The sequence below is a fragment of the Hipposideros armiger genome, unplaced genomic scaffold (assembly GCF_001890085.2).
Source record: "Hipposideros armiger isolate ML-2016 unplaced genomic scaffold, ASM189008v1 scaffold_79, whole genome shotgun sequence".
Taxonomy (NCBI): Eukaryota; Metazoa; Chordata; class Mammalia; order Chiroptera; family Hipposideridae; genus Hipposideros; species Hipposideros armiger.
In genome coordinates, this window is record NW_017731429.1 from 4,776,349 (window position 1) to 4,800,395 (window position 24,047).

General features: G+C 37.5%; 2 protein-coding genes across 5 annotated transcripts in view; one reads left to right on the plus strand and one right to left on the minus strand.

Annotated features, from left to right (window-relative positions):
• Positions 1-6,902: 6,902 nt before the first annotated feature.
• DDIAS (DNA damage induced apoptosis suppressor) lies at positions 6,903-22,047 on the minus strand. Of its 2 annotated transcripts, XM_019643564.1 has the most exons (6): positions 21,971-22,047; positions 17,816-17,971; positions 14,945-15,073; positions 12,124-12,285; positions 10,921-11,038; positions 6,903-9,804 (listed from the first exon to the last, which is right to left on the minus strand). In XM_019643564.1, the coding sequence occupies exons 3-6, from the start codon at positions 15,055-15,057 to the stop codon at positions 7,201-7,203; spliced, it is 2,997 nt and encodes a 998-aa protein (XP_019499109.1). In that variant the 5' UTR covers positions 15,058-15,073; positions 17,816-17,971; positions 21,971-22,047; the 3' UTR covers positions 6,903-7,200. The 2 variants fall into 2 exon arrangements, with proteins under 2 accessions (XP_019499109.1, XP_019499108.1); XM_019643563.1 differs by lacking the exon at positions 17,816-17,971 and having other exon boundaries at positions 21,971-22,039.
• Positions 22,048-22,094: 47 nt separating this feature from the next.
• The window catches only part of PRCP (prolylcarboxypeptidase), a 78,508-nt gene continuing 76,555 nt past the window's right edge, over positions 22,095-24,047 (plus strand). The window contains exons 1-2 of one of the 3 annotated variants that reach the window (XM_019643566.1): positions 22,095-22,161; positions 23,329-23,505. In XM_019643566.1, coding sequence (XP_019499111.1) covers positions 23,344-23,505 — 162 coding nt within the window. In that variant the 5' untranslated portion in view covers positions 22,095-22,161; positions 23,329-23,343. Of the gene's footprint in view, positions 22,210-23,328; positions 23,506-24,047 lie in introns of all 3 variants that reach the window. The other 2 variants (XM_019643565.1, XM_019643567.1) reach the window with 2 other exon arrangements.

Genomic DNA, 24,047 nt, shown 5'->3' on the forward strand with positions numbered 1-24,047 from the left:
AGAACCATACAATTTACCCCCTTTAAAGTGTACAGTTCAAGTGCTTTTTTAGTATTTCCACAAAGTAATGGTAATTGCAACCATTACCATTAGCTAACTCCAGAACCATCATTCCAAAAAGAAACTCTGTGCTCATTAGCAGTCACTCTCCCTCCCTCCTACCCTAGCATCTGGCAAGCACTAATTTACTTTCGGTCTCTACAGATTTGCCTGTCCTGAACATTTCATATAAATAGAATTATACAACATGTGGTCTTCTGTGTCTGCCTTCTTTCACTAACATAATGTTTTCCAGTTTCATGTTGTAGCATGAATCAATACATTCTTTTTATGACTAAATAATATTCCATTGGATGTATAAATCACATTTTATTTGCCCATTCATCATTGATGGACATTTGGGTTGTTTCCGCTGTTATAAATAATGCTGCTATGAACATTTATGTACAAAGTTTCTGTGTGGGCCTATGTTTTCATCGCTCTCTTAAAAGCAATTAGTCTAGCAAGTAAAGTCTTTTGTGTTCATTTAAGCAAAACTTCTTTAACTCCTATTTAGAGAATGCAACTTATCAATTGGTCAATTAGGAGACCCCTGAATAATGGCTAATTTCCCAATAAGTCCATAAGAATTTTTCTATGAGCCTATTATTTAGTTATGATAATCAATTTCATGAAGACTACTTCAGTCTTATAGAAATTGAGTTATCCTATAGAGAATTTCTAAAGTCCTCTTTATTGTTTTAAAGGACAGCTACAAATCATGCTTGAGAAGAGTACTCATTCAATCTTCTAAGGTTCAATGAAGGAGAATTTTTCATATACAATTTCCTTCATATACCGATTGTCTTTTAAAGTTTAGGTTTTTCTTCTTGAAAAAAGATTGCCAAATAGCGAAACCACCTGACTGTCCATTGTAGCGTGTTTATTATTAAGAAATAATTCATACTGAGAGTCAAAGTAAAAAGAATGTATTTTGTGTGCAATGGATGAATTTATCAATGACTTATTTGTAACAGAATTTTTAAAAAAGGTGAATGGAAATTGCTTTCCCATGTACTTGTATATAAATAAACATTTCCTGTTGCCCCATTTGGAGGATCATATGCTATCAAAGTATGTAAAAAGCCAATAAGCTTTAAGTACACTAATGTGTTTCAGCATGATGTGTAATGTGCTCTGAATTTGGGCATTTGGAGATCTGAGTTTGTTAGTCTCTAACTGGTTAACCTGGACAAGTCATTTAACACTGCACCATGCATTTCTGCTCTGTAAAATAAGGGGCTAGACTGAATAATCTTGAAGGCCTCCTCTGATCACAATACTAAATAAGAGTACTTGGTTATATTCAGAATGTGAAAATTATGTTCTAAATATTTCTAATGGTGAGAAAGATACTTTATCTGATGATATGTTGGAAGGAATATGACTCCTGAGAACCAGGAGTCATAAATTCTAGTCCCAGTTCTGACACTGAGGAGCGATATGACACTAGATATCTTCAAGGTCCCTTCTAGCTAAAACACATGATATGGTTCTATATTTTTTAGAGCTATCGCTTAAGATATTATCTTTCATAAATAAGAATGAGACTACTTACTCATCACTAGTTAAGCATTCATTCATTTATCCAGTCATTTAGTCACCATTTATTGAGCATATACTGTACAGGTGAAGGAGTCATGGCTTTTCACCTTTTTTTGAAATTCACCTCCACCCCAATCCTTGCCCCTGTCTTGGGACAGGCATTTAAGAGATGAATGTCTTGATTAAGAGTGAGTACAGTGGGTCGTGGGGCACAGTGAGTAAACAGGATGACAACAGGATGATAAACCTATGACTTTGGGCTCCCTGGCATGGTGTTTTTTTAGTTAACTAAGCATAATCTTATTTGACATTAGCATTTAGCATTTATAAAAGTCCTGGGCTTTGCAAAATCACTTACTATAATTTTATGTTACTGTCTAATGACAGTTTCTCTGCAGTTGGTATGAGGCTTACTTTTGCTATTTTAATACGCTCAATAAAAGGATGTGTTTGCAGAAATTTCTCTTCTGAATTTACATAGTGTGGTTTGAAGTGTCCTATTATTAATTTGAATCAAATGAAACTGTTGTTTTTGTAGGTCAAAACCTGTCAGATATTGGCAATTTCATGTAATGCTAATATGACATAGTAAGTCCTAAGCAGCAAAGACTGGGAGGCAAATACCACTAGCTGGAGGAGACACTTGGACTCTTACATGTTTTCATTTTATTTTGTTTAGTGTTTTGCCACTAAGGGAATTTGGACAAGTTATTTAACCTTGCACAGTGGTTTTTTTCATTATTCAAATGGGAGAAATTGCAAACTTGAAGAGAATTTTCAAATGCTTATTCAAGTACAAATCATTACAGATCATTGGAAGTAAAGTGTAAATGCAGTTTATTCCCCAAATAGCTAAAGGTTTAGATAATTGTGCTTCTCATTTGGGGAATATAATGCCTCAGCTACACAGTTCCTTGGCAAATTGGAAATCAGTGTTTTGAAAAGCCTTGAGGATCACTGCCATTAGTTGACTCAATTATTCCACATCTGCTAACCACAGACTATACCTGATGTATGCTATCTATACACCCCAAATACCTCTGTAGCTGAAAGATGAAAACTGGAGCTATATTTAAACCACAATCATGTGCCTGTGCTTTTGGCCAGGTGCTCGCCTCTGAATATTTCAAGAACTGAAATACCTCATTTCCATTACTTGCAGGAATCCACATGTTAGTAACATAAGACATCCTATTTACATTTTCATACCTGGAATTTATTCATGCTTCCCAGAGGATAGATTTTCTAGGTAAAAATAAGCTTGAAGAAATAGGCTAGTCTTTCTGACTTTGATCTTAGAGATGAAACCATAAAAACTAACAACTGTATGTGGCTTAATATTCTACAAAGTTTATTGAATCTTAGAAGGGGTGAGGAAGCTCTCTGTGATCTCTTTTATAAGGGCACTAATCCTATTTATGAGGGCTTTGCCCTCATGACTTAATCACCTCCAAAAGGTCCCACTTCCAAATACTATCACATTGGGGATTAACTTTCAACATATGAATTTGGGGGTGACACAAACATTCAGCCAATAGCAGATGGTATCTAGTTAATTGGGCTGATTGGCTACTCAGAATTACAGGTTTAATATCAGAGGAACGATACCAGTTTCCTTGTTATATAAGAAAGAAATACCCCAAGATCAAGCAGTTATAACACATTGTCAATTTAATGACTCCAGTTAACTTAATCAGGTCCATTCAGCTTGCTCAAATTAATATTTGTTCAAATGCTTTCAATCAATCCCTTCACCTGGTACCAGCCAAACTGCAAGTCCTGAGACAAGTAATCTGGCTAAGGCCTGCTGAATTATAGCCATTTTACCAAACACATGTACCTTAAGTTTAGATCTTTAAAGACTGGAAAAATGCTTCTCCAGTCACTGCTGATTTTGGGGTCTCTGTTTTAGTGCTCTTGGATAATATCTATTTTCATAATGGTTGGTTGATTTTGTAACTACAGATGCTCTTCAATTTAGGATGGGATTATATCCCAATAAACCCATAGTAAGTTGAAAATATAAGTTGAAACTGCATTTAATACACCTAATCTACTGAACATTGGAGCTTAGCCTAGCTTACTTTAAACATACTCAGAACACTTACATTAGCCTGCAGTTGGGCAAAATCATCTAACACAAAGCCTATTTTATAATAGAGTATTAAATATCTCATGAAAATTATTAAATATAATATCCAGGAAATGCTGGCAACACAGTACACTGTTTACCCTGGTGATCGCGTGTCTGACCAGGAGGTGTAGTTTACTGCTGCTGCCAAGCATCACGGAAGAGTATCTTACCGCCTATCACAAGTCTGGCAAAAGATCAAAATTCAAAATTTGAACTACAGGTTCTACTGAATGTGTATTGCTTTCACCCCATCATAGTAAAAAAAATCATAAGTTGAAACAAGTCAGGGACCATATGCATTTTGATAAACTAAGCTTGCATGTTGTAATTCCTAGGGGAAAAACAAAAAGAAACAGCATTTAACTTCCAAACCTAGGAGAAAGAAAAACAAGAATAAAAAATAATCAGGAAGAAACATTGAACAGGCAGGGCAAATAGGAAGTATGAAATGATAAACCCAAATATATTTTAATTATTACATCAATTGTTAATAGACTAAATGTTCCAGTTAGAGCACAAAGATTGTCAAATTGGACAAAACAAAACCTAACTATGTGAGGCTTACAAGAAGCACATTTAAGACATAAAGATTGAAAAAGAAATGAAAAACAAAAACCTCTTGCAAATACTAGCCAAAACAAAGCTAATGTAGTACAGCAATAACAATTAGAACTTAAGACAAAAAGCATTTATAGTGATAAAACAGGACTTTCATGATGGACCTTGCAGTCCATTAGGAAGATACAAGGCTGAATTTGTACCTAATAATATAGCATCAAAGTAAGATAAAAAATGACAGAACTAAGGGGCCAGCTGAGTGGCTCAGTTGGTTAACAGCTTGCTCAAGAGTTTGAGCTCTGAGCAACAGCGGTTCGAGTCCGGCCTGAGCCGAGCAGCCACTGAGCTGCCAACAGGTGACAGGATGGCTCAGCTAAAAAAAAAAAAAATGGCAGAACTAAAAGAAGAAACATACACATTCACAATCATAGAGGGAGATTTTCAAATCCCTCTTTCAGTAATTGACAGAACAGGGGAAAATCAGTACAGATAATCTGAACAACACAGTGAACATGTCTAACACACACATAAAGTTCTGTGCCCAATAACTGCGGAATACATGTTCTTTTCAAGCACGCCTGAAACATTTATAAGAACTAACTATAGATTGGGCCATGAGATAAGTCTCAACAGATTTCAAAAATTGAAATAACATAGAATTAAGTTTTACAACCACAATGTAATTTAGGTGGAAATCATCATTTATCTTCAGTGCAAGCCACTTTACCTTAGGTGGGCCCATAAATTTTATAATACATTTTTAAATTAAATTGTTTACATAGACAAGGGCCCATCAAAAATTATTTGCCCTGTAGGCAGCCCTGATTGAAGCAAAGAAGAAACTAAGACCCCCATGAGAATGGTATTTTGAACATAGAGGAAGTGCAAAGAGAGAAAAATAATATAAAGAATGACAAATCCGTTGGATTTGAGGGTTAGAAAACCACTGACCTAGTAGCCACTAAGAGTGGAGGAGAGAACAGATTGCAACAGGATGATTAGTGAATGGTGTAAAAGTTAACAGTGACTATTTTTTAAAGAGCCCAGCTATGAACAAGAGTAGCTAGCAGGGAAGTGGCAAGTATTACACAGAGTATTAAGATGAATAAGTGTAATTGACTGTAAAACATTTTTAAAAATTGAGTACATAGTGATAGAGATAAGGATAAGATAGAGAGAGGAAAAGATAGAGAGAGGAAAAAGAAACTCATTCAACACTAGTGGTAGGGAACTAAAATACTGACTCTTTACTCTTAAGAAGTAAAAACAATGGTCTAATTTTTTCATAAAGTCAGTGGGGTAGAGAATAAAAGGTGAAGTTTTAGAAAAAAAGACGAGACATAACCAAACACCATGGATGAACCTTAATGAAATCCTGGTTAAACATCAACAACAGTTATAAGACAATTTAGGGATAAGTAGAAAAGTTTGAATATGAGTTGAATATTAGATGATATTGGAGAATTAGAGAATTACTGTTATTTTTCTTTGGTGTGATAATGATATTGTAGTTATGAAGAAGTCTTTATTTTAAAGAAATTTATGTTGAAGTATTTAGGCATGAAATGTCCTATTTGTAGCTTACATTCAATAATTCAGCAAAAACTATATATATCTATATATATATATATCTATATATATATATATAGATATAGATATACTGAAAGCAAATACACACATATGCAAAAAACAAAATGTTAAAAACAATTGAAGTGGTATGTATAGCTGCTATATCATTATACTATTCTATTCTTTCGACTCTTGTAAATTTTCAAAATACAAAGTTGGGGAGAGGGAAAGAGCTGATAAAGTGAGGTGGTTAAGATGGGTGTAATTGATTAACAGCCAAATACTAGAAAGATTAGCACTAAATAGGTGTGCATCATTTTCTGAGATTAGAGGAAAAAACCTGTGGGTGAGTCCAGATACAGGTAAGTGGGTAAGTATGGGTGTGGGAATACCAGCTGATCTCAACCTTCTCCATGGCGGAGCCAAGAATAGCAGTAGGTTGGTGGCATGGAGATGGAAGATTTGGAATAGTTGCTGCGGGGAATGGCAAAGGGATACATGAGATTTCACAGGGTGGGGCTGGGGTGCTGCTAAGGACCTCAGTGTCTAGAAGCTGCTCCTTGTTTTTGCTCCTGTTAGCACTTCAAGCTTATCTCCTATCAGAGAACTTTCCAGACACTAATAGTTTCCTCGATCATGAGTTTCTTGAGGGAAGGGGCTCAGCTTCCATCTGTGAGTTCCCAGTACCTAGCACAGTGTTACTAAGCATATACTAAATACTTATTAAATAAAATAGTGACAGTTTCACATTTAACTCTATACAGTAAGTTTTTATTGACCTCTCTTCATATACCCAGATGCCCCTGGGTTAAATGCTTCTCAATCACGATCACGTAGCAACGTAAATGTTTGTAATGCCCATTAAAAACCTCTTTCATTGCATTTGCTGCACTGTAGTGAAATTGACGGTTGCCTGTGTCTTCCCAGTAGAGTTTTTTGACATCAGTGTCCTTGTAGCTTGGTATCACAAACTCAGCACAGCAGTTGGCCTAATACACCGCAGGCATTTTCTGAGCTAAGCTTAACAATTAAGAAAGACTTTTAAGTTTCGGTTTGCAAATGCTTTATTTCTGAATGTACATGTGTTTTTAATAAATATTTTCAACAAGGAAAATTAACAATATTATTAAAGTACAATCAACAATATAGAATAAAGTGTCAAATTATCTGAATCAGAGTGTTCTGGATAAAACAATGAGAAAAACAATGGTTTTACAAACATTTAAAAAGGCACAATAGCGCCTCTTTTCTATTTGTGTCTCTTTAAGTGTTCAAATGCCTCCCATGCCAGTGGAGGCAGAAGTTTCCACACAGGCTTACCTGTAAAAGTTCAGCAATTGGGAGCAGGTGACTTTTTATGAAAACAATTCAGGAGACCAAGCGCTTTTAGTTTCAGGCACTGAAGGTGGACAATTTTCTGAAAATGGAAGGCAACATTTGACTTCTGAACAAGAATCAAGTCCCAAAGCTGACTCTTTGGAAACCCAGCCTGAACTTGTACTATGATAGTTAGGAGTTTCCTGTTTTGTAACTACTGCTGAAAGCATATTCTTTAACTCCTTCTTAACTAAATGTTTATCCGTTCTTTGTTTGACATATTTCAGTTTCTTTCTCGGTAACTCCTTTTGATCAGGAGTACAGGCAGCAGGGCATTTCCTTAGACCCATGGTTTGCAATCTGAGCATATCCGAAAGAAATATTTTTTTTGTGGTAGGAGGGACCCATTCATCAGTGTCAGATTCAAGGCACTCAGCAACAGGATAGTTGTTGAAAACCTCTGGTTGTGCAATACCAGACATAATAGGGCTTCTTCTGGATTTTTGGCTGGGTGTTTTTAGATTTTTTGGACAGTTGGGGGTAGCTTGCTGTGCCTCATTTTCAGATAAAATCTTTGTTTTTTTATAGTTAACATGAAGATCTGAGTAAAAGGTAGGTAGTTTCTTGAAAGCTCCTTTCATCCCATGAATTCTGGTTTGGTGAAATTGTGCTACTGGAGTTGACTGTGAACATGGAACAAAATCTCGGCTATCTTCAAAATCATTTTCTAAATCTGATTGCAAATCAGGGGGAGAAGAGTATGTTTTTGGAAATATAGAGGCAGACATGTTTTGCAAGGATAATTTTTGTGAAGACTGGTTGGAGCTTTCAGAAAGTGATCTTGGTGAAAAATCAGATTCTGGAAGATGATTTTTTGCCAAAGACTTTCCCAATTGTAACAAAATATCCTGGGATTTTTTGGTAATTTCTGTTGCAACATCCGTTTCTTTAGCACTATCATCAAAGAGATCAGCAGAAACATTGTAGCTACCTTCATGACCAGGAGAGTAGTTTTGTGTTAAATTATTGGTATGTCCATAAGGCACCTCTTTTAATGCATTTGTACTTCCATTTGGACTACTGCAAAGAGCTTCTAAGGGATATGTAAGTTTCCTGCAAATTGTAAGACTGTCACCTTGGTTGTCTGGCCACCTACTACTATATTGTTTATTTTCTAAGTTGCAAACATCAGAAACATCATTATACTTCCAAGAACATAGGGTTGTCAACTTTTCACTCATTTCTGAAAGCGATTTTCCTCCACATCCATTAAAATATTTGATACCGAGACAAGAATGGTCATTCTCTGAAGTATTGTGCTTAAGTAAAATTTCAGCCCGATGTGGTGGAATTTTGGTAGACTTCCTACGAGTACCTGTTGTTCCTAAACCTTTTGAAGATGGCAATAGAGCAGACAGATAAGCGTTTGGCAGAAAATATTCAGAAATATCTCTTTCATGACTACTTATAGAGATAGCCTCTGCTGTGTGACCTGGTTGGGACTCCTTCTGAACATTAGGAGTTGGATTTGCTTCATAGTTGGAAAGAAAGTCATCTTTGCCAGAGTTTGCTTTGCCTGTTTCTTGTGATGACCTTAAAGCTATCGGTGGTGTATGCAAGGCTCCGGTAGTTCTCTGGGGAATCACAGATAACCCAGTGTGGTCTGTATGTAATTTATCGATGTCATTATCCAGATGACATTTCCTACTACTGGCATCTGTCTGGGTTATAGTAATCTCACTTTCAATAGCTGCCAGAAACTTGTTCAAGCTTTCAGAGAATGGCAGATCATCCCACATCTCGGGGTCACAATCCTGGGAACCACCAGCTACCTCTTCAAGTTTGAGTGATGAAGGTGGACAATATGTAGGTCTCTCCTCAAGGCTCGGAGGGGTATTGACCTCATGATGCTGGTGACGTGTTAGCTCACACTGGGAATACCTGTTTTTATTTTCCACTGCACTGTGGAAGGATTTTGAATTACTTGGCTCAAGGGCCTCTTGCATTTTCAAAGGGAATAAATTAGAGCCAGTAACTCCAATTTCATGATGATTGCTGTGAACTACACGTGGCTGATTAGCTTGTAAGCCAAGCTCTTGACCCAACTCTGGTGCTGTACTCTTTTTATCCATATATGAAACGAGGCTCCATGGACCCTGAATGACTTCATGGCAGCTACTGGAACCAGTGGCCTCTGCAAAGGAGATGCACTTTCTGTTCTGGTGAGGAGTATCAATGGCCTTGCTTTGTTCTAAAGCTGAAAAATTATCATCATCTGTTAGTTGTGAAACAATGGACGTGAGTTCAAGTGATGGCTGACAGAATCTTAAAAAATTATCTCTGCTGTGGGACTCAAAAAAACAAGAGCTGCTGTCAGGGCAACGTATGCTGCTGAGATCACTACCTGAGTGTTCTAAAGCAAGTAAGTGGCTATTAGGTGTCTGGGAGCCACCGTGAAGTCTCCTGAAGTCAGAAAGCTGCAAGAGCTGATGGAAATAGTCAATGACAGTGAAGCCTGCAACACGCGGGTCTGGTAGAACAATCTGGCAAGCTACCAGTGCTTTGACTTCTCTCCTGCGGCCAGGGCACTGTGGTAAGAAGTTACTGGAATCTGAACCTTGCCCAGGTTGGTTTTCAAAATTCTGTGAAAGACAATGAATCTCAATGAGAGAATAAAATTTTCTTTCTTTGACTTGAATGTGAAAGAGAGATTTAAAAGGTTAAAACAGATACAACTATAACCTCACCCCCATAATTTCAATTCCTCTAGGGTGTTACAGGCAGAGTAGTGTGATAAGTAAGCTTTGGAGTAAAGAGACATGTCTTCAATTTTTGGTTCTAGCATTTACTACCATTGTGACTTTGGACAAGTTATTTAATCTTTCTGAGTCGTGGTTTTCTCATGTATAAAATGAAGATAAAAATGCAGTATTATTGTATTTGCAATAACACCTGGGAAACTGTGGTGCTTAGCCAATAGCAGTTGCTCAATAAACAGTAGCTGCTATTATATTTCTCATTAGCTTCCATAAACTTTGAGTGTTTAAGGGAATGGTCTCATGTGTTTAAAAAAAAAAGAAAAAAACATATAAAGAAAAAACCATCTGAGATTTTAACAAAGAAAAGCACCATAGCTCCTGGCTTTTCCTTCCCTTTGGTTTTTTCTCACTGGTCAGTTGTGGAGTGCTCTATTCCTGTTTTTAAAACCCTGATTTCAATGTGGACAACATTTCCACTTGTTCCCTTTAGCACAGATGAGAAAGAAAACGATTCCTCTTTCAGAGTCACTTTGTTCTTTTAGGCTTCTTCTGCAGTCACTAGGACCATCCTTCCTAAACCATTCTTAGTTATCAGTATGCAGACACTTTGCCTTCAATGTTAGTTTCCTTCTTCTCCTTTTACAGATGATAGAATTCAAAAGGTAAAGAACTGAAGAAAGTTTTACTATAGAAACTAAACAAAGTTTGGAGAGTAAAATAAACACCAAATAGCAAAACAAATATCTGACATTTCTGAATTTATAATAAGGTTACATTTTTAAAGCTCTGAAAGCATTTGAACTAGGCTCTTCTAACTTTCGAAAGAGGAAGTTGTCACACAGTGTTTAACAGATCAGCTAGAGCCTATTTTCATGCAGTGGAAAGTGCTTCTACAGGCTCTCACATTTATGACTCCTAAAAGCTACTTAGAGGATTCAAATCATTTCATTACAATGGAAATGTTAAGATAATACAAAAAAGAAAGCTAGTCTCAATTACCGTCACTCCAAAAATGAAGCTCTGTCCAACAAAGCAAGTTTCAACTGCTTTAGTTAGTAGGTTCTGAGTTGCTTCACTGCCCAGTGCTTCTGGAATTTCATTAGGACCCTGAATGTATCTTGATTGCAAAGAAAATAAAAAATATGAAGAGATAAGCTTTGAAATTTTAACTTGCCATAAACTCAGAAAGATACAATTAGTTTGAATATGCAGCATGAACCTTTTTGAGTTACATGTTTAAAAAAAAGTGACTTTAAGAACTAAGCATTTTGTTCCCTCTAGTTTCCCACAACCTAAAAGACAAAAACAATAGCTCAAGAGTGAATAAAGTAGGTGCCACCCTAGTAATCAGACCCAGCAATTATTCTAAAAGTGGCAGTGGGAGTAGAGGTGGGATCTTTAGCCCTTCTTCTCAAAGCAGAGGGAAGCCTTTCTTCTTCCCTGGCAATCCTGGCTGTGGTCCCTCTGCTGTCCCTTTCCTCAAATGAGTTTGCTCTTAACTGTGGGGAGACCGACAGAGATTTCTCCTGTCAAGTGATTAGGGGAGAAGAGTAGAAGACTGGGGGAGAGAAAAGAGCTTCAATTGCTTACACTGTGGGTGCCAAAAGAATGTATACACATGACAGTATTCATCTTTTGTTATCGGTATATATTGAGTACTACAATTTTAATAGTTTTTTCCTTTCTTAAAATGTGTATACATTTTTTTGGCATCCTCTGTATATATCCTTGCATTCTAAGGACAACATCACAGGTCAAGCTATGCAGGTGAAGTTGCAATGCAAGTGAGACAAATGACAAAATTTCCACTTCTGATATGCAAATATTCCCACAGATGGCTTCTGCCTCAAGGGACCTTAGTCACCAGAGTGCTAAACCTCAATTTGGATAATCTTTCAGTTTGAAACAATTTTACTTTCTTATTCTGTATTTCTCTAACTTAAGATTAGGGTTTTACAACTTAATATTATAATTACAGCTTCATCGTCCTGAATAAAAGGAGCCTGGTTTAACATCATCATGATATGTATTCAGGAAATAAACACCTTTGTTTTTCTTGATTATCTTTTACAGGAACTGATGACCTGAGGTTGAGTGGTCATTGTTTTACTAAATGTATATTACCTTAAAAACACATGATCTTCAAATTTATTAATATGCTAAAGGAAGAACCAGGAAAAAGAATGCTTTAAATAGTCTTACCTGTGCAAATCAGTGGCTGTAAGACCAAAAAATGCATCTAAGCAGCTTCCAAATACAGTAATGCCAAATAATTTGTTTGATTCCGCAACTTTTATGGAAAGTTTATATCTGTAACTGGCATTTTCAACTTTACCATTAGAGCCACATTTTGGACAATTAGACCTGGAAAAGTGGGGGGGAAAGTATAGAAATGTTCACTAAATTTTTTTTCATATGATGAAAAACAAATCTGAAAAAGAAAAAATTAAAAATAATATTTTGTGTTCAAGTGTTCCTATACAACTTACATTCTTCTTAAACTATTTCAGATCAATCTCTTGAATATCTCTATTCATAACAGATGCCTTCACTGATTTAAATTAAATAGCACCAAATTGACAGGAGAGTGAAGGAAAACTGTGTGGGGTTGTGAGGAGAAAGAGATATTCATAGTTAAATCACCATTAACAAATTGAGGCATATTATAGTCTGGGGTTGGGAGGGTGCAAACTAAATATAATGAAATGAGCACCACATTAACAGAAGACCTGAAAATTAATGTCTATCTTCTGTTAAGAGAATAATGAATAATCTTGAAACATTTAATAAATATTTATACATAGAGTACCCAGTTACATTTTTCTCACCATTATAAGAATAACTTTCTTTAATTCACTGGAATATGCTAAGAATTTATCAGATTACAAAAAATCAGGAACAAGACATCTTATTTAACTTGTTTTTAAGGTAATGTATAATTAAGGTCAATGGCCTTCTTGTCAAAAACTATGTAACAAGTGTAACTCTAATGTCATGTACTAACTGTCTGGTCTTGGGACCTTAAACCTTGATTTCCTCATTTGTAAAATCCAGGGTTGAAGGAGGATAAAAGGAGAAAAATTAAAAGATAAAGAAAGGATCTATTGCAGATCTTGCCAAATTAGTAGTGTTAGTATGCTTCTCTCTCATCATTATATTAAAGACTATGATTATTGTCACTTCTACCATTTCCCTCCTTTTTAGTTATTTGCAATATCTTATAACTCTGATATCCATCTTACGTTCTTAATTTAGCAAACTGATTACTTAAAACAGCTGATGATAGTGGTTAATCTTAGGACTTTGTTTTTTCTTTCTGTTGCTAATGATCTAGCTTAAAAATGAGTGGCAAAGTGCAAATAGAAAATAATGTTAAATATAGTTTTATACATTTGATTGCTGCCAGATAGCCACTAGGGGGAGCCTAAACTCCATAGATTCCAAGGTGACTTTTGAACAAAGGTTATTCCTTCAAAAAAGAAGTTACTGATTCATAATCAAATCTGTGCTAATTATTATTATTATTTTTTTCTACACTGAGGGTGGGTCTGTGTCAATCCATTCATATCATCTTACCCAAATCTGCTGGCATTTGTGTTGTACTTTGGCCATAGAATAAAGTAGAAGGTAACTGACTTACTAGGGGATAAAAACCTCATTAGTACCAAGCTTTAGTGAAATGAATTATTTTAAATATATATTAAATTATTAAATACATATTCTTTAAAAATTATATATTCATAATGCATTCAGGCCTAATGTAAAATTCTTAGCAAATCTTAGAATAATTAATAGGCATCAGTATTTTGCAGTTCACAAATATTTGCAATATCTATTCTTTCATTCTGATAGGTAAACAAGGCCATTTATTGCTATTTACATCTGAGGCAACTGGGGTGAAATTTTGCTCAAAGTGACAGTTAGTGAATCTTATGACCCAAATCCAAGGCTTTGGATTCCTAGCTACAAGTTTTTTCCTATATAATATCTTATGATAACTATAAGAACAATATGGTTAATAATGAACTATCTTGTAAATAGAGTATTACTGATAGATAGCCTAACAAAAACTAAGTCTAATAATATTAATGCATAATACACCCTAAATTATATACACTTTTATATAATATATATCGGGGGTGCCAAAAAAATGTATACAAGTGGACACTTAGGTCAACGTTGCTCAAGCAGTAAGTAGTTCGCTATAATCAGAAGTGTCTGGACGCTGATGGTAACCACTTTGAGCACCTTCTGTAATTACAGAAGTCAAATGTGACTGATATTCATCTTGTGTTATTGGTATATATTGAGTATTACAATTTTAATAGTTTTCCTTTCTTAAAATATATATACATTTTTTTGGTAAGCTCTGTATATATATATATATATATGTATATGTATATGTATATGATATATATGTATCTATATGATATAAATATATGTATTTAATATGTACATATATACGTATACACACTTATGTGAATACGATAATCTCATATGAAAGACCAAACTTTCTATACATATATTTTTAATATTTCTATGTCTATATTTATATCATGGAACCTGTTCAAATGAAATCTTGGAACGCTAATACAAGGATGAGAATGGAGCTCTTGCTGAAACTAAAGTGGGGCCCCAGAGCCCATCCTACTTGTCAGCAACACCCACTATTCTTTCTCTAATCCCAATCTCCTGCTAGAAGCAAGGAACCCTAAGGATCTGCAGAATGTAATTTGAAAACTACCACTGCTCTAAATCTTGAGGTTAAAAAAGGGAAAAAACACAAAACACCTATTATGATTGTTATCGCTAAGGATTTGGGGTTCAAAGAAAATCTTTAGGCAGCATTCTTTTTGCTCTTCGGTGTCTCTAACATCTTTCGTAAAGGCTGAAATGTGGAATTCCTGTCATAAACATGCTGTGCTGTAGCAGTGAGGAAATGAAAGGGGGTAATTTCTGATTCCTGCATTGGCTTACAGCTGACTTGTATTTCCTCTCTCATGCTTACACACTTTACTTTTACCTTTTGGAGACTAGGGTTACCCGAGAGTAGCACTTCTGACATGAAGGATATATAAAACTTGAATTCTGGAGAGCAAGAACTGAGGCAAGGAGAAATTTTCTTCTTTTATTCATGTGTTCACACCGTGGCCTGCAAAACAAAATAGTCACTGGGGTGAATGGCAAATCTTTAATTGTAGGTGCAGAATTCATTTCTTAAGAAAACCTCTTAAACCTCCACTGCAAAGCTGATGGATATCTTTTGTAGTAAGTGTCAATGGATTGGAAAACCAATTTTCTTTTTCTGCTTAATTAAAAGTATTAATAGGGCCGGCTGAGTGGCTCGGTTGGTTAAGAGCTCGCTCAAGAGTGCGAGCTCTGAGCAACAGGGTCACCAGTTTGATTCCCAGCCCAAGCTGAGCTGTCAACAGGTGGCAGGATGGCTCAGCTAAAAAAAAGTATTAATAGAAATAAACTAAGATTTAAAATATAATAGTTCAAACATTCTGCTTCTGAATAAAAAGCCATCTGAGTAATTCAGGGAAGCTGTCATTTAGCTTCTTTCATATCTTTGTAAGAAAAACTATAACAGAACTTGTTTCTACCATTAACTGGAACTTAAATGACTCTTTAAAGAACCTAAATTGGTGGGGAATGGTTCTTTTTAGCTGAAAAAATAATTTTATTAGACCTCAGTGTGCACATTTTTACACAGCTTGAAAAGAAAAAAAGGCAATTCCTATTTTGCAAACAGAAAAAGCAAAATGTTACATGGGGAAGGAGAGTTCAAAGTGCTTTAAGAAACTTGTATAAAACATATCAGAGAAGTAAAACAATAAAACAGCAATGTTCTACTTTTTTATAGTTTTTAAAAATTTTCAAGTGTTGGTTTGTTTACCAAAATTTAAAAAAATGATTTAGCTTATTTACAGCATAAAATAAATGTCTCTGTACATGTTCAAGATAAAGTTATATCAATACATTTTCATTTGTAAGTACCGTATTTCCCCATGTATAAGACGCACCCTTTTTTGAAAACTTTGGGGTCTAAAAACTGGGTGTGTCTTATACAGTGGTTATAGATTTTTTTTTACTTGCATTTCCCGCTTTTTTCATGCTTGTTTTTGAGCTCATACAACCACTGTAATAAGACGCACCCAGTTTTTATACACCAAATTTTTTGGAAAAGGGTGCATCTTATACATGGGAAATACGGTACATGGCAAAAGCTTTCAATTTCTGAAAATGAGTGGAACTGTTTCTGAGCCTGGCATCCACAAATATTTACAATTTGGAAGTCATCAGTTTAAACATCATAATATAATCTTTTAGGTATAGCTCTTCATAGGATAATCAGAAATTTAGAAATGTGACGATGGAAGGGAGATTTTAAAGTGATACTAATCCTGTCCATCAATCAAAATAACATTTCTGTGAAAATAAAATCTTGCCCCCTAAGGCATTAAGATGAAAACTTGCCAAGATGAAAGATTAAAAAGATTTATATAAGTCACTGATCTACATTATTAAAGGGAGCATATATATATTTAAAAAAGCTAATTCTTTGTTGTTATCCTTATTTTGGGATCCTTAAACATACATGACTAGTTACAGCTCTACCAAAAGCAGTTACATATTCCTAGATGTGGATTTTATCTTAGGCCACATGGCAATCTCGAAGGACAATAGAGAGGTGGTATAGGATAGAAGCGGAAGGCAGAAAGAAGAGTCACAGAACACTGCCATTATTAATGAAAATAGGGCAACAGGGCAAAGCTCCCTCCTGAAAAAGTAGTCTCTTACCTGCTTAAAATCCTGCTATTTTGAATGAAGCCTCAATTCCTTACAAAGGCCTACGAGGCCCTTGGTCATCTAGCTCTATCTCCTTGACCTTACCTTGTACCATTCCCCGCTTAATCACTGCAAGTCATGCTAGCCTTCTTTCTGCTCCTCAAACACACCAAACAACTTCTCTTTTCAAGCTTCTGTGCTTACCTTGCTTTTTGCCTAGAACGTTCTTCCCTTAGTTCTTCAAATAGCTGGCTCATTCTCATCCTTTAATCTTTAATGTTAGCCCCTCAGAGAGCCCCACTGTGTCTCAAGTAGACTTCTTAGTTACTAGGGTTTCACCCATTTTATTCCTTCAGGGTACTTACCATGCTTGTGATATAAGCAATCACGAAAATGCATATATCCTATATATTCATTTGTTTATTATTTATTTATTTTTTTTGTACCCCCACTAGTCTGAAAGTTTCATGAGACAGGGATCTGGTCTATCTTGTATTCTACTATGTCCCCACTACTTAGCACACAGTAAATTGTCAATAAATATTCAATGAATAAACAAAAAAATATAAGCAGAATCTTGCAATTTAGAGAAAATTTTATGGGCCGGCCGAGTGGCTCAGTTGGTTAAGAGCGTGAGCTCTGAGCAACAGGGTCACTGGTTTGATTCCCACATGGGCCAGTGAGCTACGCCTGGGCTGAGCTGCCAAAAGGTGGCAAGATGGCTCAGCTGGTGAGAGCACGTGCTCCTAACAACAAGGCTGCTGGTGGGACTCCCGCATGGGATGGTGGGCTATGCGCACCCGCAACTAAGACTGAATACAGAACCTTGAGCTGAGTGGCCACGAGCTGCCGATGGGTGGTCGGATGGCGACTGGACTTAGAGCCGAGCTTGCGCCTTCCAAAACTAAGATTGAAGGACAACAATTTGACTTCGAGCTGATGGATCCTGGAAAACCACAACGTTCCCCTTCCCCAATTCCCCAGTAAAAATTCTAAAAAAAAAGATTCTTCTCAGGGGTGTTCTTCTCCAGGAAGCTTCCTCATGTTAAGTTAAGTGATCCTATTTTCTAATTTATCACTTACCACATTATGATAAACTTACCTATTAAATATATTTTTCTGGAACCACAGTAAGATCTTGGACCACCTTTTTATATCTCCAGTACCAAGCTAAAAAACTGTCAATCTGAACTTCAGCTATTAATTTTCTTCCCGATGGTCAGCTTTCCTCTTTTTAAGCCAGTTCTGCTATATACCACTAAATATAAAACATGATTTTACCAAATCACAAAATAACTTTCAATGTGTATATACATTAGAGTGCACAAAGTAGTTTCATATATAGTACATTATTTAAAACTTATTCAAATCATTATTTACATTTTATCCTCATTCCCAATTTTTTTTTTAATTGTGGTCATACGAGCAGAGGTTATCTTATTTAGGGCTCTAAAATAAAAATTTATATTGTACCATAACTACATCAGCATTCATCAAATCATATTCTTTACAAAATTTTTATCAAATTCAAACTTTAGTAAATGGATTAAACATGTAAGATGACTAAGACAATGCAAAGTGTTGTGGGGAAATTTTAAAAATAAGACACATCCTGTCCTAAAATGTTTACTGTTTAATTGGGCAGACAACTTATCAATAAATGAAAAACAGATAAGCAGAAATACTTGGGGTTTAATTTCTGAATTAATTATGCAAGCACAAATTGCTATGTTTTTCAAGGAAGGTTGTTTTAAATTGTCTTTATTTAAGGGTCTATTGCCCTCTAGTGGATCAAGTAAATATATCTAGAAAACTATAACGACAAATTTGCAAACTGATATGAAAAAGGCCATTAAACTATTTTTACTATTTGTGTTTCACCTGGTAAATCCCAGCAAATCGCAAAAAGACTTCCCATTCATTAATGGGAAATGGACAAAAACGTCTGGTGGACAACAATGCAATAATGTCCTTTTGCAGTTACTGTTAAGTTATTCCCTTTACTGTTTTCATTGTATTTTCTTTATGATACTTGTTATGTAGTTTGTTTTGTCTCTTCCTATGCTTGGGCTTGCAGTCCATGTTTGGTGAATAACTGAATGAAGCATCAGGAAAGAATAAACACTAAAGTTAGGAAAACATGATGATAGTGTTGGGAACAATTTCATATGTGGTCTTGCAAATTATCTTTCTTCTTGATTTTATCGGGAAGGATGGTGATATAGTATTACATTTCTTTCAACTCCATCACAGTCAGCAAACCATATTCCAATTTAATAAGCTCTATATAGTTACTTATTCATCAGTTATTAATATTTATTGAGCAGCTGCTAAATACGAATTATATAAGTGATTGATGGACAAATTAAACAAGGTTCCTACTTGGTCACCAGGCTTACAGTCTAATGCAAGAGAGATATTAAACCAAGAATCATACAAAAAGTTTAGATGAAATTGTGGTAAATTCTATAAAAGAAATGAACATAATACCATGGGAAAATATAAAGGGACTGATCTATAGAAGAGGATAGTTCGGAAAATATGTAACCTTTTTTTGAAAAGTATTTTCTGTCAGAGTTGTAAGATTAAGGTAATTTTTATTTCATTATATATTTAAAATATTTTCTAAAAGAATTACTTTTATAATTAGAAAAATAAAGAAAATATTGTAAAAATACTAGGTAGGGAACTTAGCAATAACATACAAAGAAAACTTTGGGTCCTCTCCATCTCTCACACATAAAAATAGAAACAAAGGGGTTGAGATGGAGACAGAGGGAGAAAAGTATGTTAGGGTAGGTTGATGGGAACTAATTAGGGCATTAGCTTTTGTTTTGAAGGCCCAGAGATTGCCCAAGTCAATGTCCAAGAATAAAGACTCTGATAGGCTTACACTTTTGTGGGGTCTAGATGGACACACTATAGTATATTTTAAATTTAACACGGTATAGAATGGAATACTTGCTTTCTTTCTAGTCCAGCCATGTGGGGAGCTAAACTAAAAGCAAAGATGCTTTAGTAATTTGCCATGGAAAATTACCATCACAGGGAAGGGATACATCTTAAACCCATTATTTTCTTTTGGGTATAACTACAAGTTAAGCCAAATTATAAAGAAAGTTGCTTGAAGAAGGGGTGTTGGGTGAATCAAAAATTTAATGGAAATTTAATGATAATATAGCTGATGCATCCTTTTCACAGTAGAGATTATTCTGTCAGTGGGTCCAGGTACATAAGCTCATTGAATAACATTGAAATGATTTACTAACCTTAATATGAAAATTCTAAAAAGGGAAGAGAGAGGCAGGCAGGAGACAGATAATTAAATAAACAGAAGACAAAGAGACAAAACCTATTTTGCTTGGAGAACTATTGGTGAAAAATATTTGTAAAACATTACCCAGGAAAATCTTTTTTGAGTACAACACAGTTTGTCCACTACATTTATGATAGGTAAAGCACTATTCTAGGAATAGAGAAGGGGACAGGGTTACAGAGGGAAAAAACAGGCTCTTGTGTTTAAGGTGTTTATAATCTCTTGGCTAAGACAATATATAACTGCCAACGAAGTGACACAAAGATACACATAAACTCGTATATGCAAGCTCCAGACTTCTGTATCTTTACTTACCTGAGATCCAACTGTATTTGGATGTCTCATATACATTTCAAGGTTTAATAGGTAAAATACCTGAATTCTGTTTCCTCTCAAACCTCTTTACTTGCAATTTTCTCCGTTTCAGTAAATGGCACTGCTTTCCAACCAATAACTCAGGCCCAATAGCTTGGAGTCATCCTCCATTTCTGTTTCCCTCAAATCCCACATTATACCCATCAGGAAATGCTTGAGTCCATTTATATATCTAAAAACTATCATTCACAAAGACCTCCCCCCAATATTCTGCTTATGTTGCTGCATTAGCTTCCTAACTTCCTTTCTAAGTGATGTGGTCCTGCCCATCTCTCCAGAGTCATTTCATACAGCTATTCTTTCCCAGTATATTCCAGTAACAATGGATGCCAAGCTCTTTCATGCCTCAGGGCCTTTGCACAACTCATTCACTCTGGAATGTTCTTCCTTTCCTCTGTTGCATGGCTGGATCATTCTCATCTCTTAGGCCTCAATTTAAGGGTCAACTTCTCAGAGCAGCCTTTCCAGACCAACCTAACTCAAACAGGTTCCCCTGTTATTCTTAAGTCCATCCAAAAAAAGGTTTAAGTTCCGGTAGGACAGGAATCTATCTTATTAACGATTGTAATCCCAGTACCTAGCAGTTCTTGATACAGAGAAGGGAAGCACTTAAAAATTAACTGCAGAATGAATAACTAACTACTGAGTGCTTTGTAACACAATCTTGCAAGGTCAGGAAAGACTTCCTGGCTTAAAAAACTTCATAAAGTGAGATGTAAGGAATAAGTAAAACTCAGCCAGTTTAGGGACTGGGTTAGAAGACGCCTGGAGGTGAGGGAGAATGGTGTATTTGAGGACCTCAAAAAGACATTTCGTATTGCTGGAGCCTAGGGCTAGAGTGGTGAAAAACAAAGCTGGAGAGGTAGGCAAAGGCCAGACAAGAAAGGCCCATGTAAACCATGTGGAGTTTAGACGTAAATCCGAGGACAAATAGGAGCGACTGAAAGGTTTTAAATGGGGAGTGCCACGACCAGATTTGGGCTCTATCAGCCTGGCAATGTGGAGACTGGCTTGGGAGGTAACAAGATTGAGAACAAGCTGGGAGGCTACTGTTAAGAGTTATGTGGCACTCATGGAGCTGAACCAAAGTAATGACATCAAAAGTATGGCATGCCTGGCTAGACATGAGAGAAAAGGAAAGATTATAGAAAACATTCAAGTTTCTGGTTTGAGCACGCCGCTCAGTTAATCCCTCTGGGCCATCAAAGCAGTTTGGAAAAGTACCCTTTCGGCATGTATTACTTTTGGCAAAGCAGCCCGCTGAATACGTTGTCTCTGAGCACCTCAAAAGCTGGATTTCCAGCTCAGATGCTCATCCATGTCTAGCTCGATGGCACAGTAAACGGCTCAATAAACGCTCTTTGAGGGATTGCAACAGCACTGTTTAAAATAAAAAATGATTGACCTTTCCACTCTCTACCCTCATGACCGCCCTTTTATAGAAGAGACTGACTCCTGAAAAAATAACAAAGGATGCTCTGAGTCGCATTCATAACGACGTTAAAGGCTTCGTTAGCAGTCTCCGGCACTTTCCCTCCCCGAGAACCTCGACCCATAGCTCCTCACCTGAGGCAGTGGACCAGAAACCTGCCGGGACATCGCTCAGTAACGCAAGCCGGCGGAACTCCGCAGCAAAACAAGCGCCCTCCAATCGAATCTCCCGCGTCCCCTTCCGCCGGAAATGACGCATGGCCGTGGTTCCTCAGAGCCAATCAGAAGAAGGCGCCGCCGAGAGTGAAGATTCACCTCGGCTTCTTGTGAGCTTTTGGGAACGACCATTTTCGTCAAACTGGGTGTAGAGACAGGTTTGACAAAAGTTCTTCCCCGACTGATCGAGTAGTAGTACAGTTTTGTAAAGTTGGTTTTGGGGCCACCCTGAGCTAGCTGAGCGTAGGGATCCCGGGAATGGCTGGGAGCTGGGGGGAACGCCCCTCCGACTGGGGTTCAGCGGGGTGACTGGAAGGAGGAGTGGAAGCTGGTGAAGGGGGCTGGCGAAGCCATGAAAACATAAGGAGGTTCTGCCGGAGGAGGATAGCGCAGCCGGGGACCGGGGCAGAAGGAGGCTCCGGGAGAAGGGAGGGAGTTCACCTCACCCCAAGCGGGCTGCGGGGTGCTGGGAAAAGAGAGGGGGCGTTACCTGGACGAAGGGACCTGAGCTGGATTCCGAAGCTCCGTGGTCCCCGGGCGACCTTCGTTAAGGGATGGGTTGTGTGGGCAACACGGAGGTTTGGGGTGACCCACGGACAGAGTACCTTTGGAGGTGGTTAGGCTTACATAATGGAGGTGGGGTGCAAGGAGCCAGACGGAGCAGCTTGAAGCCGTGCTTTACGTCCTCCTCTCGGGGTGACCCAGTGCAAGTCCCCGTAGCTGTCCTAGCCTCCGTTTTCTCATCTATAAATGGGGATAGCAATCATACACGACGCACAAGATTGCTGTTAAATGAGAGGATGTGTGTGCCATTATGCCTAGTGATACAGTGACATGTAATGATCGATCAATAAATTGTCATGGTAGCTATTATTCCCATGATATGGGAGTTGCGGAGGGCAAGGGGTGTGGCGATGAAAGTAAGGGGGACGGGGTAGGGTTTGGCAGTGATGATAAAGGCGAGAATACAGGGTGACCAGGCGGAAAGGTGGGCTTGGTGGGCGATATAATTAAAGATAGGATTCAGCGGTCAGGTAGGATGGGTCCCAGGGATGATAAGGGTAGATCTGGAGTGTGACCGAAATGAAGGTGAACTCTAAATGGGGATGGCACCCTCTCGGACGGGGACGAGGGAGGTGTGGCTTGGGTGACCTGGGCTTGGGCGGTGTTGTTGAGGGGCGGGGTGGCTTATGGTTTCCCCGGGGAGGAGCCTCTTTGAGGCGGGGCCCCGCTGTGACTGCCTGCTTCTGCGGGTCTCCCTCCCACCCGCACTGCAGCCGCAAGCCTGAGCCATGGGGCGCCTCTCCCTCCTGCTCCTGGCTTTCCTGACGCCCGGGGCTGCCATCCCGGTACCGCCGGCTCTAAGGGCCTTCAGCAACCTGCACTTGTCATCTAGCTTCACATCCCGCCCCGCTATAGTCATGAACTACTCGATTCACTACATCGAACAGAAGGTAAGGCTAGGTGGGGGTTGGGGGAACACTGGGGTTTCACAGCCCCCCCACCCAACCGACGGGACTCCAGGCACCGGGGTCCACGCGGAATTTCAGACCCCTAATACCTAAGACTTGTCCGATTTTTTGGATCACATTTTCCAGAGGGTGGCCCCAAATCTCAGTTCTGTTTAAAATCTCTCCTCCCATTACCAATAATTTAATTTCAGCCCTGGTTCCACACTCTTCTGTAATTTGTCACAACAGTCACTTCAAGAAGTCTTTCTGCTCCCAGAGGATGCCCTAATCCAAATTATCTTGCCGTCTCTCCAAATCCAAAATTTTTAATGCCAACCCTGTCCTCTACTCCTTTGTGACAGTCACCCTTTGCCCCAAAGCTGCCCCTAAATACAAATTTTAGATTTTACTTAATGTTCAACCTAAAACGCCAAACTTTCATCTCATGCTCAGCTCAAAGTTGGTTTTGTAGCTCTTTAATTAAGAATGTTTAACCTTGATTATTTTTTGTAAGACTGAACGTAAATGTAGCCCTTGCCTGTAAG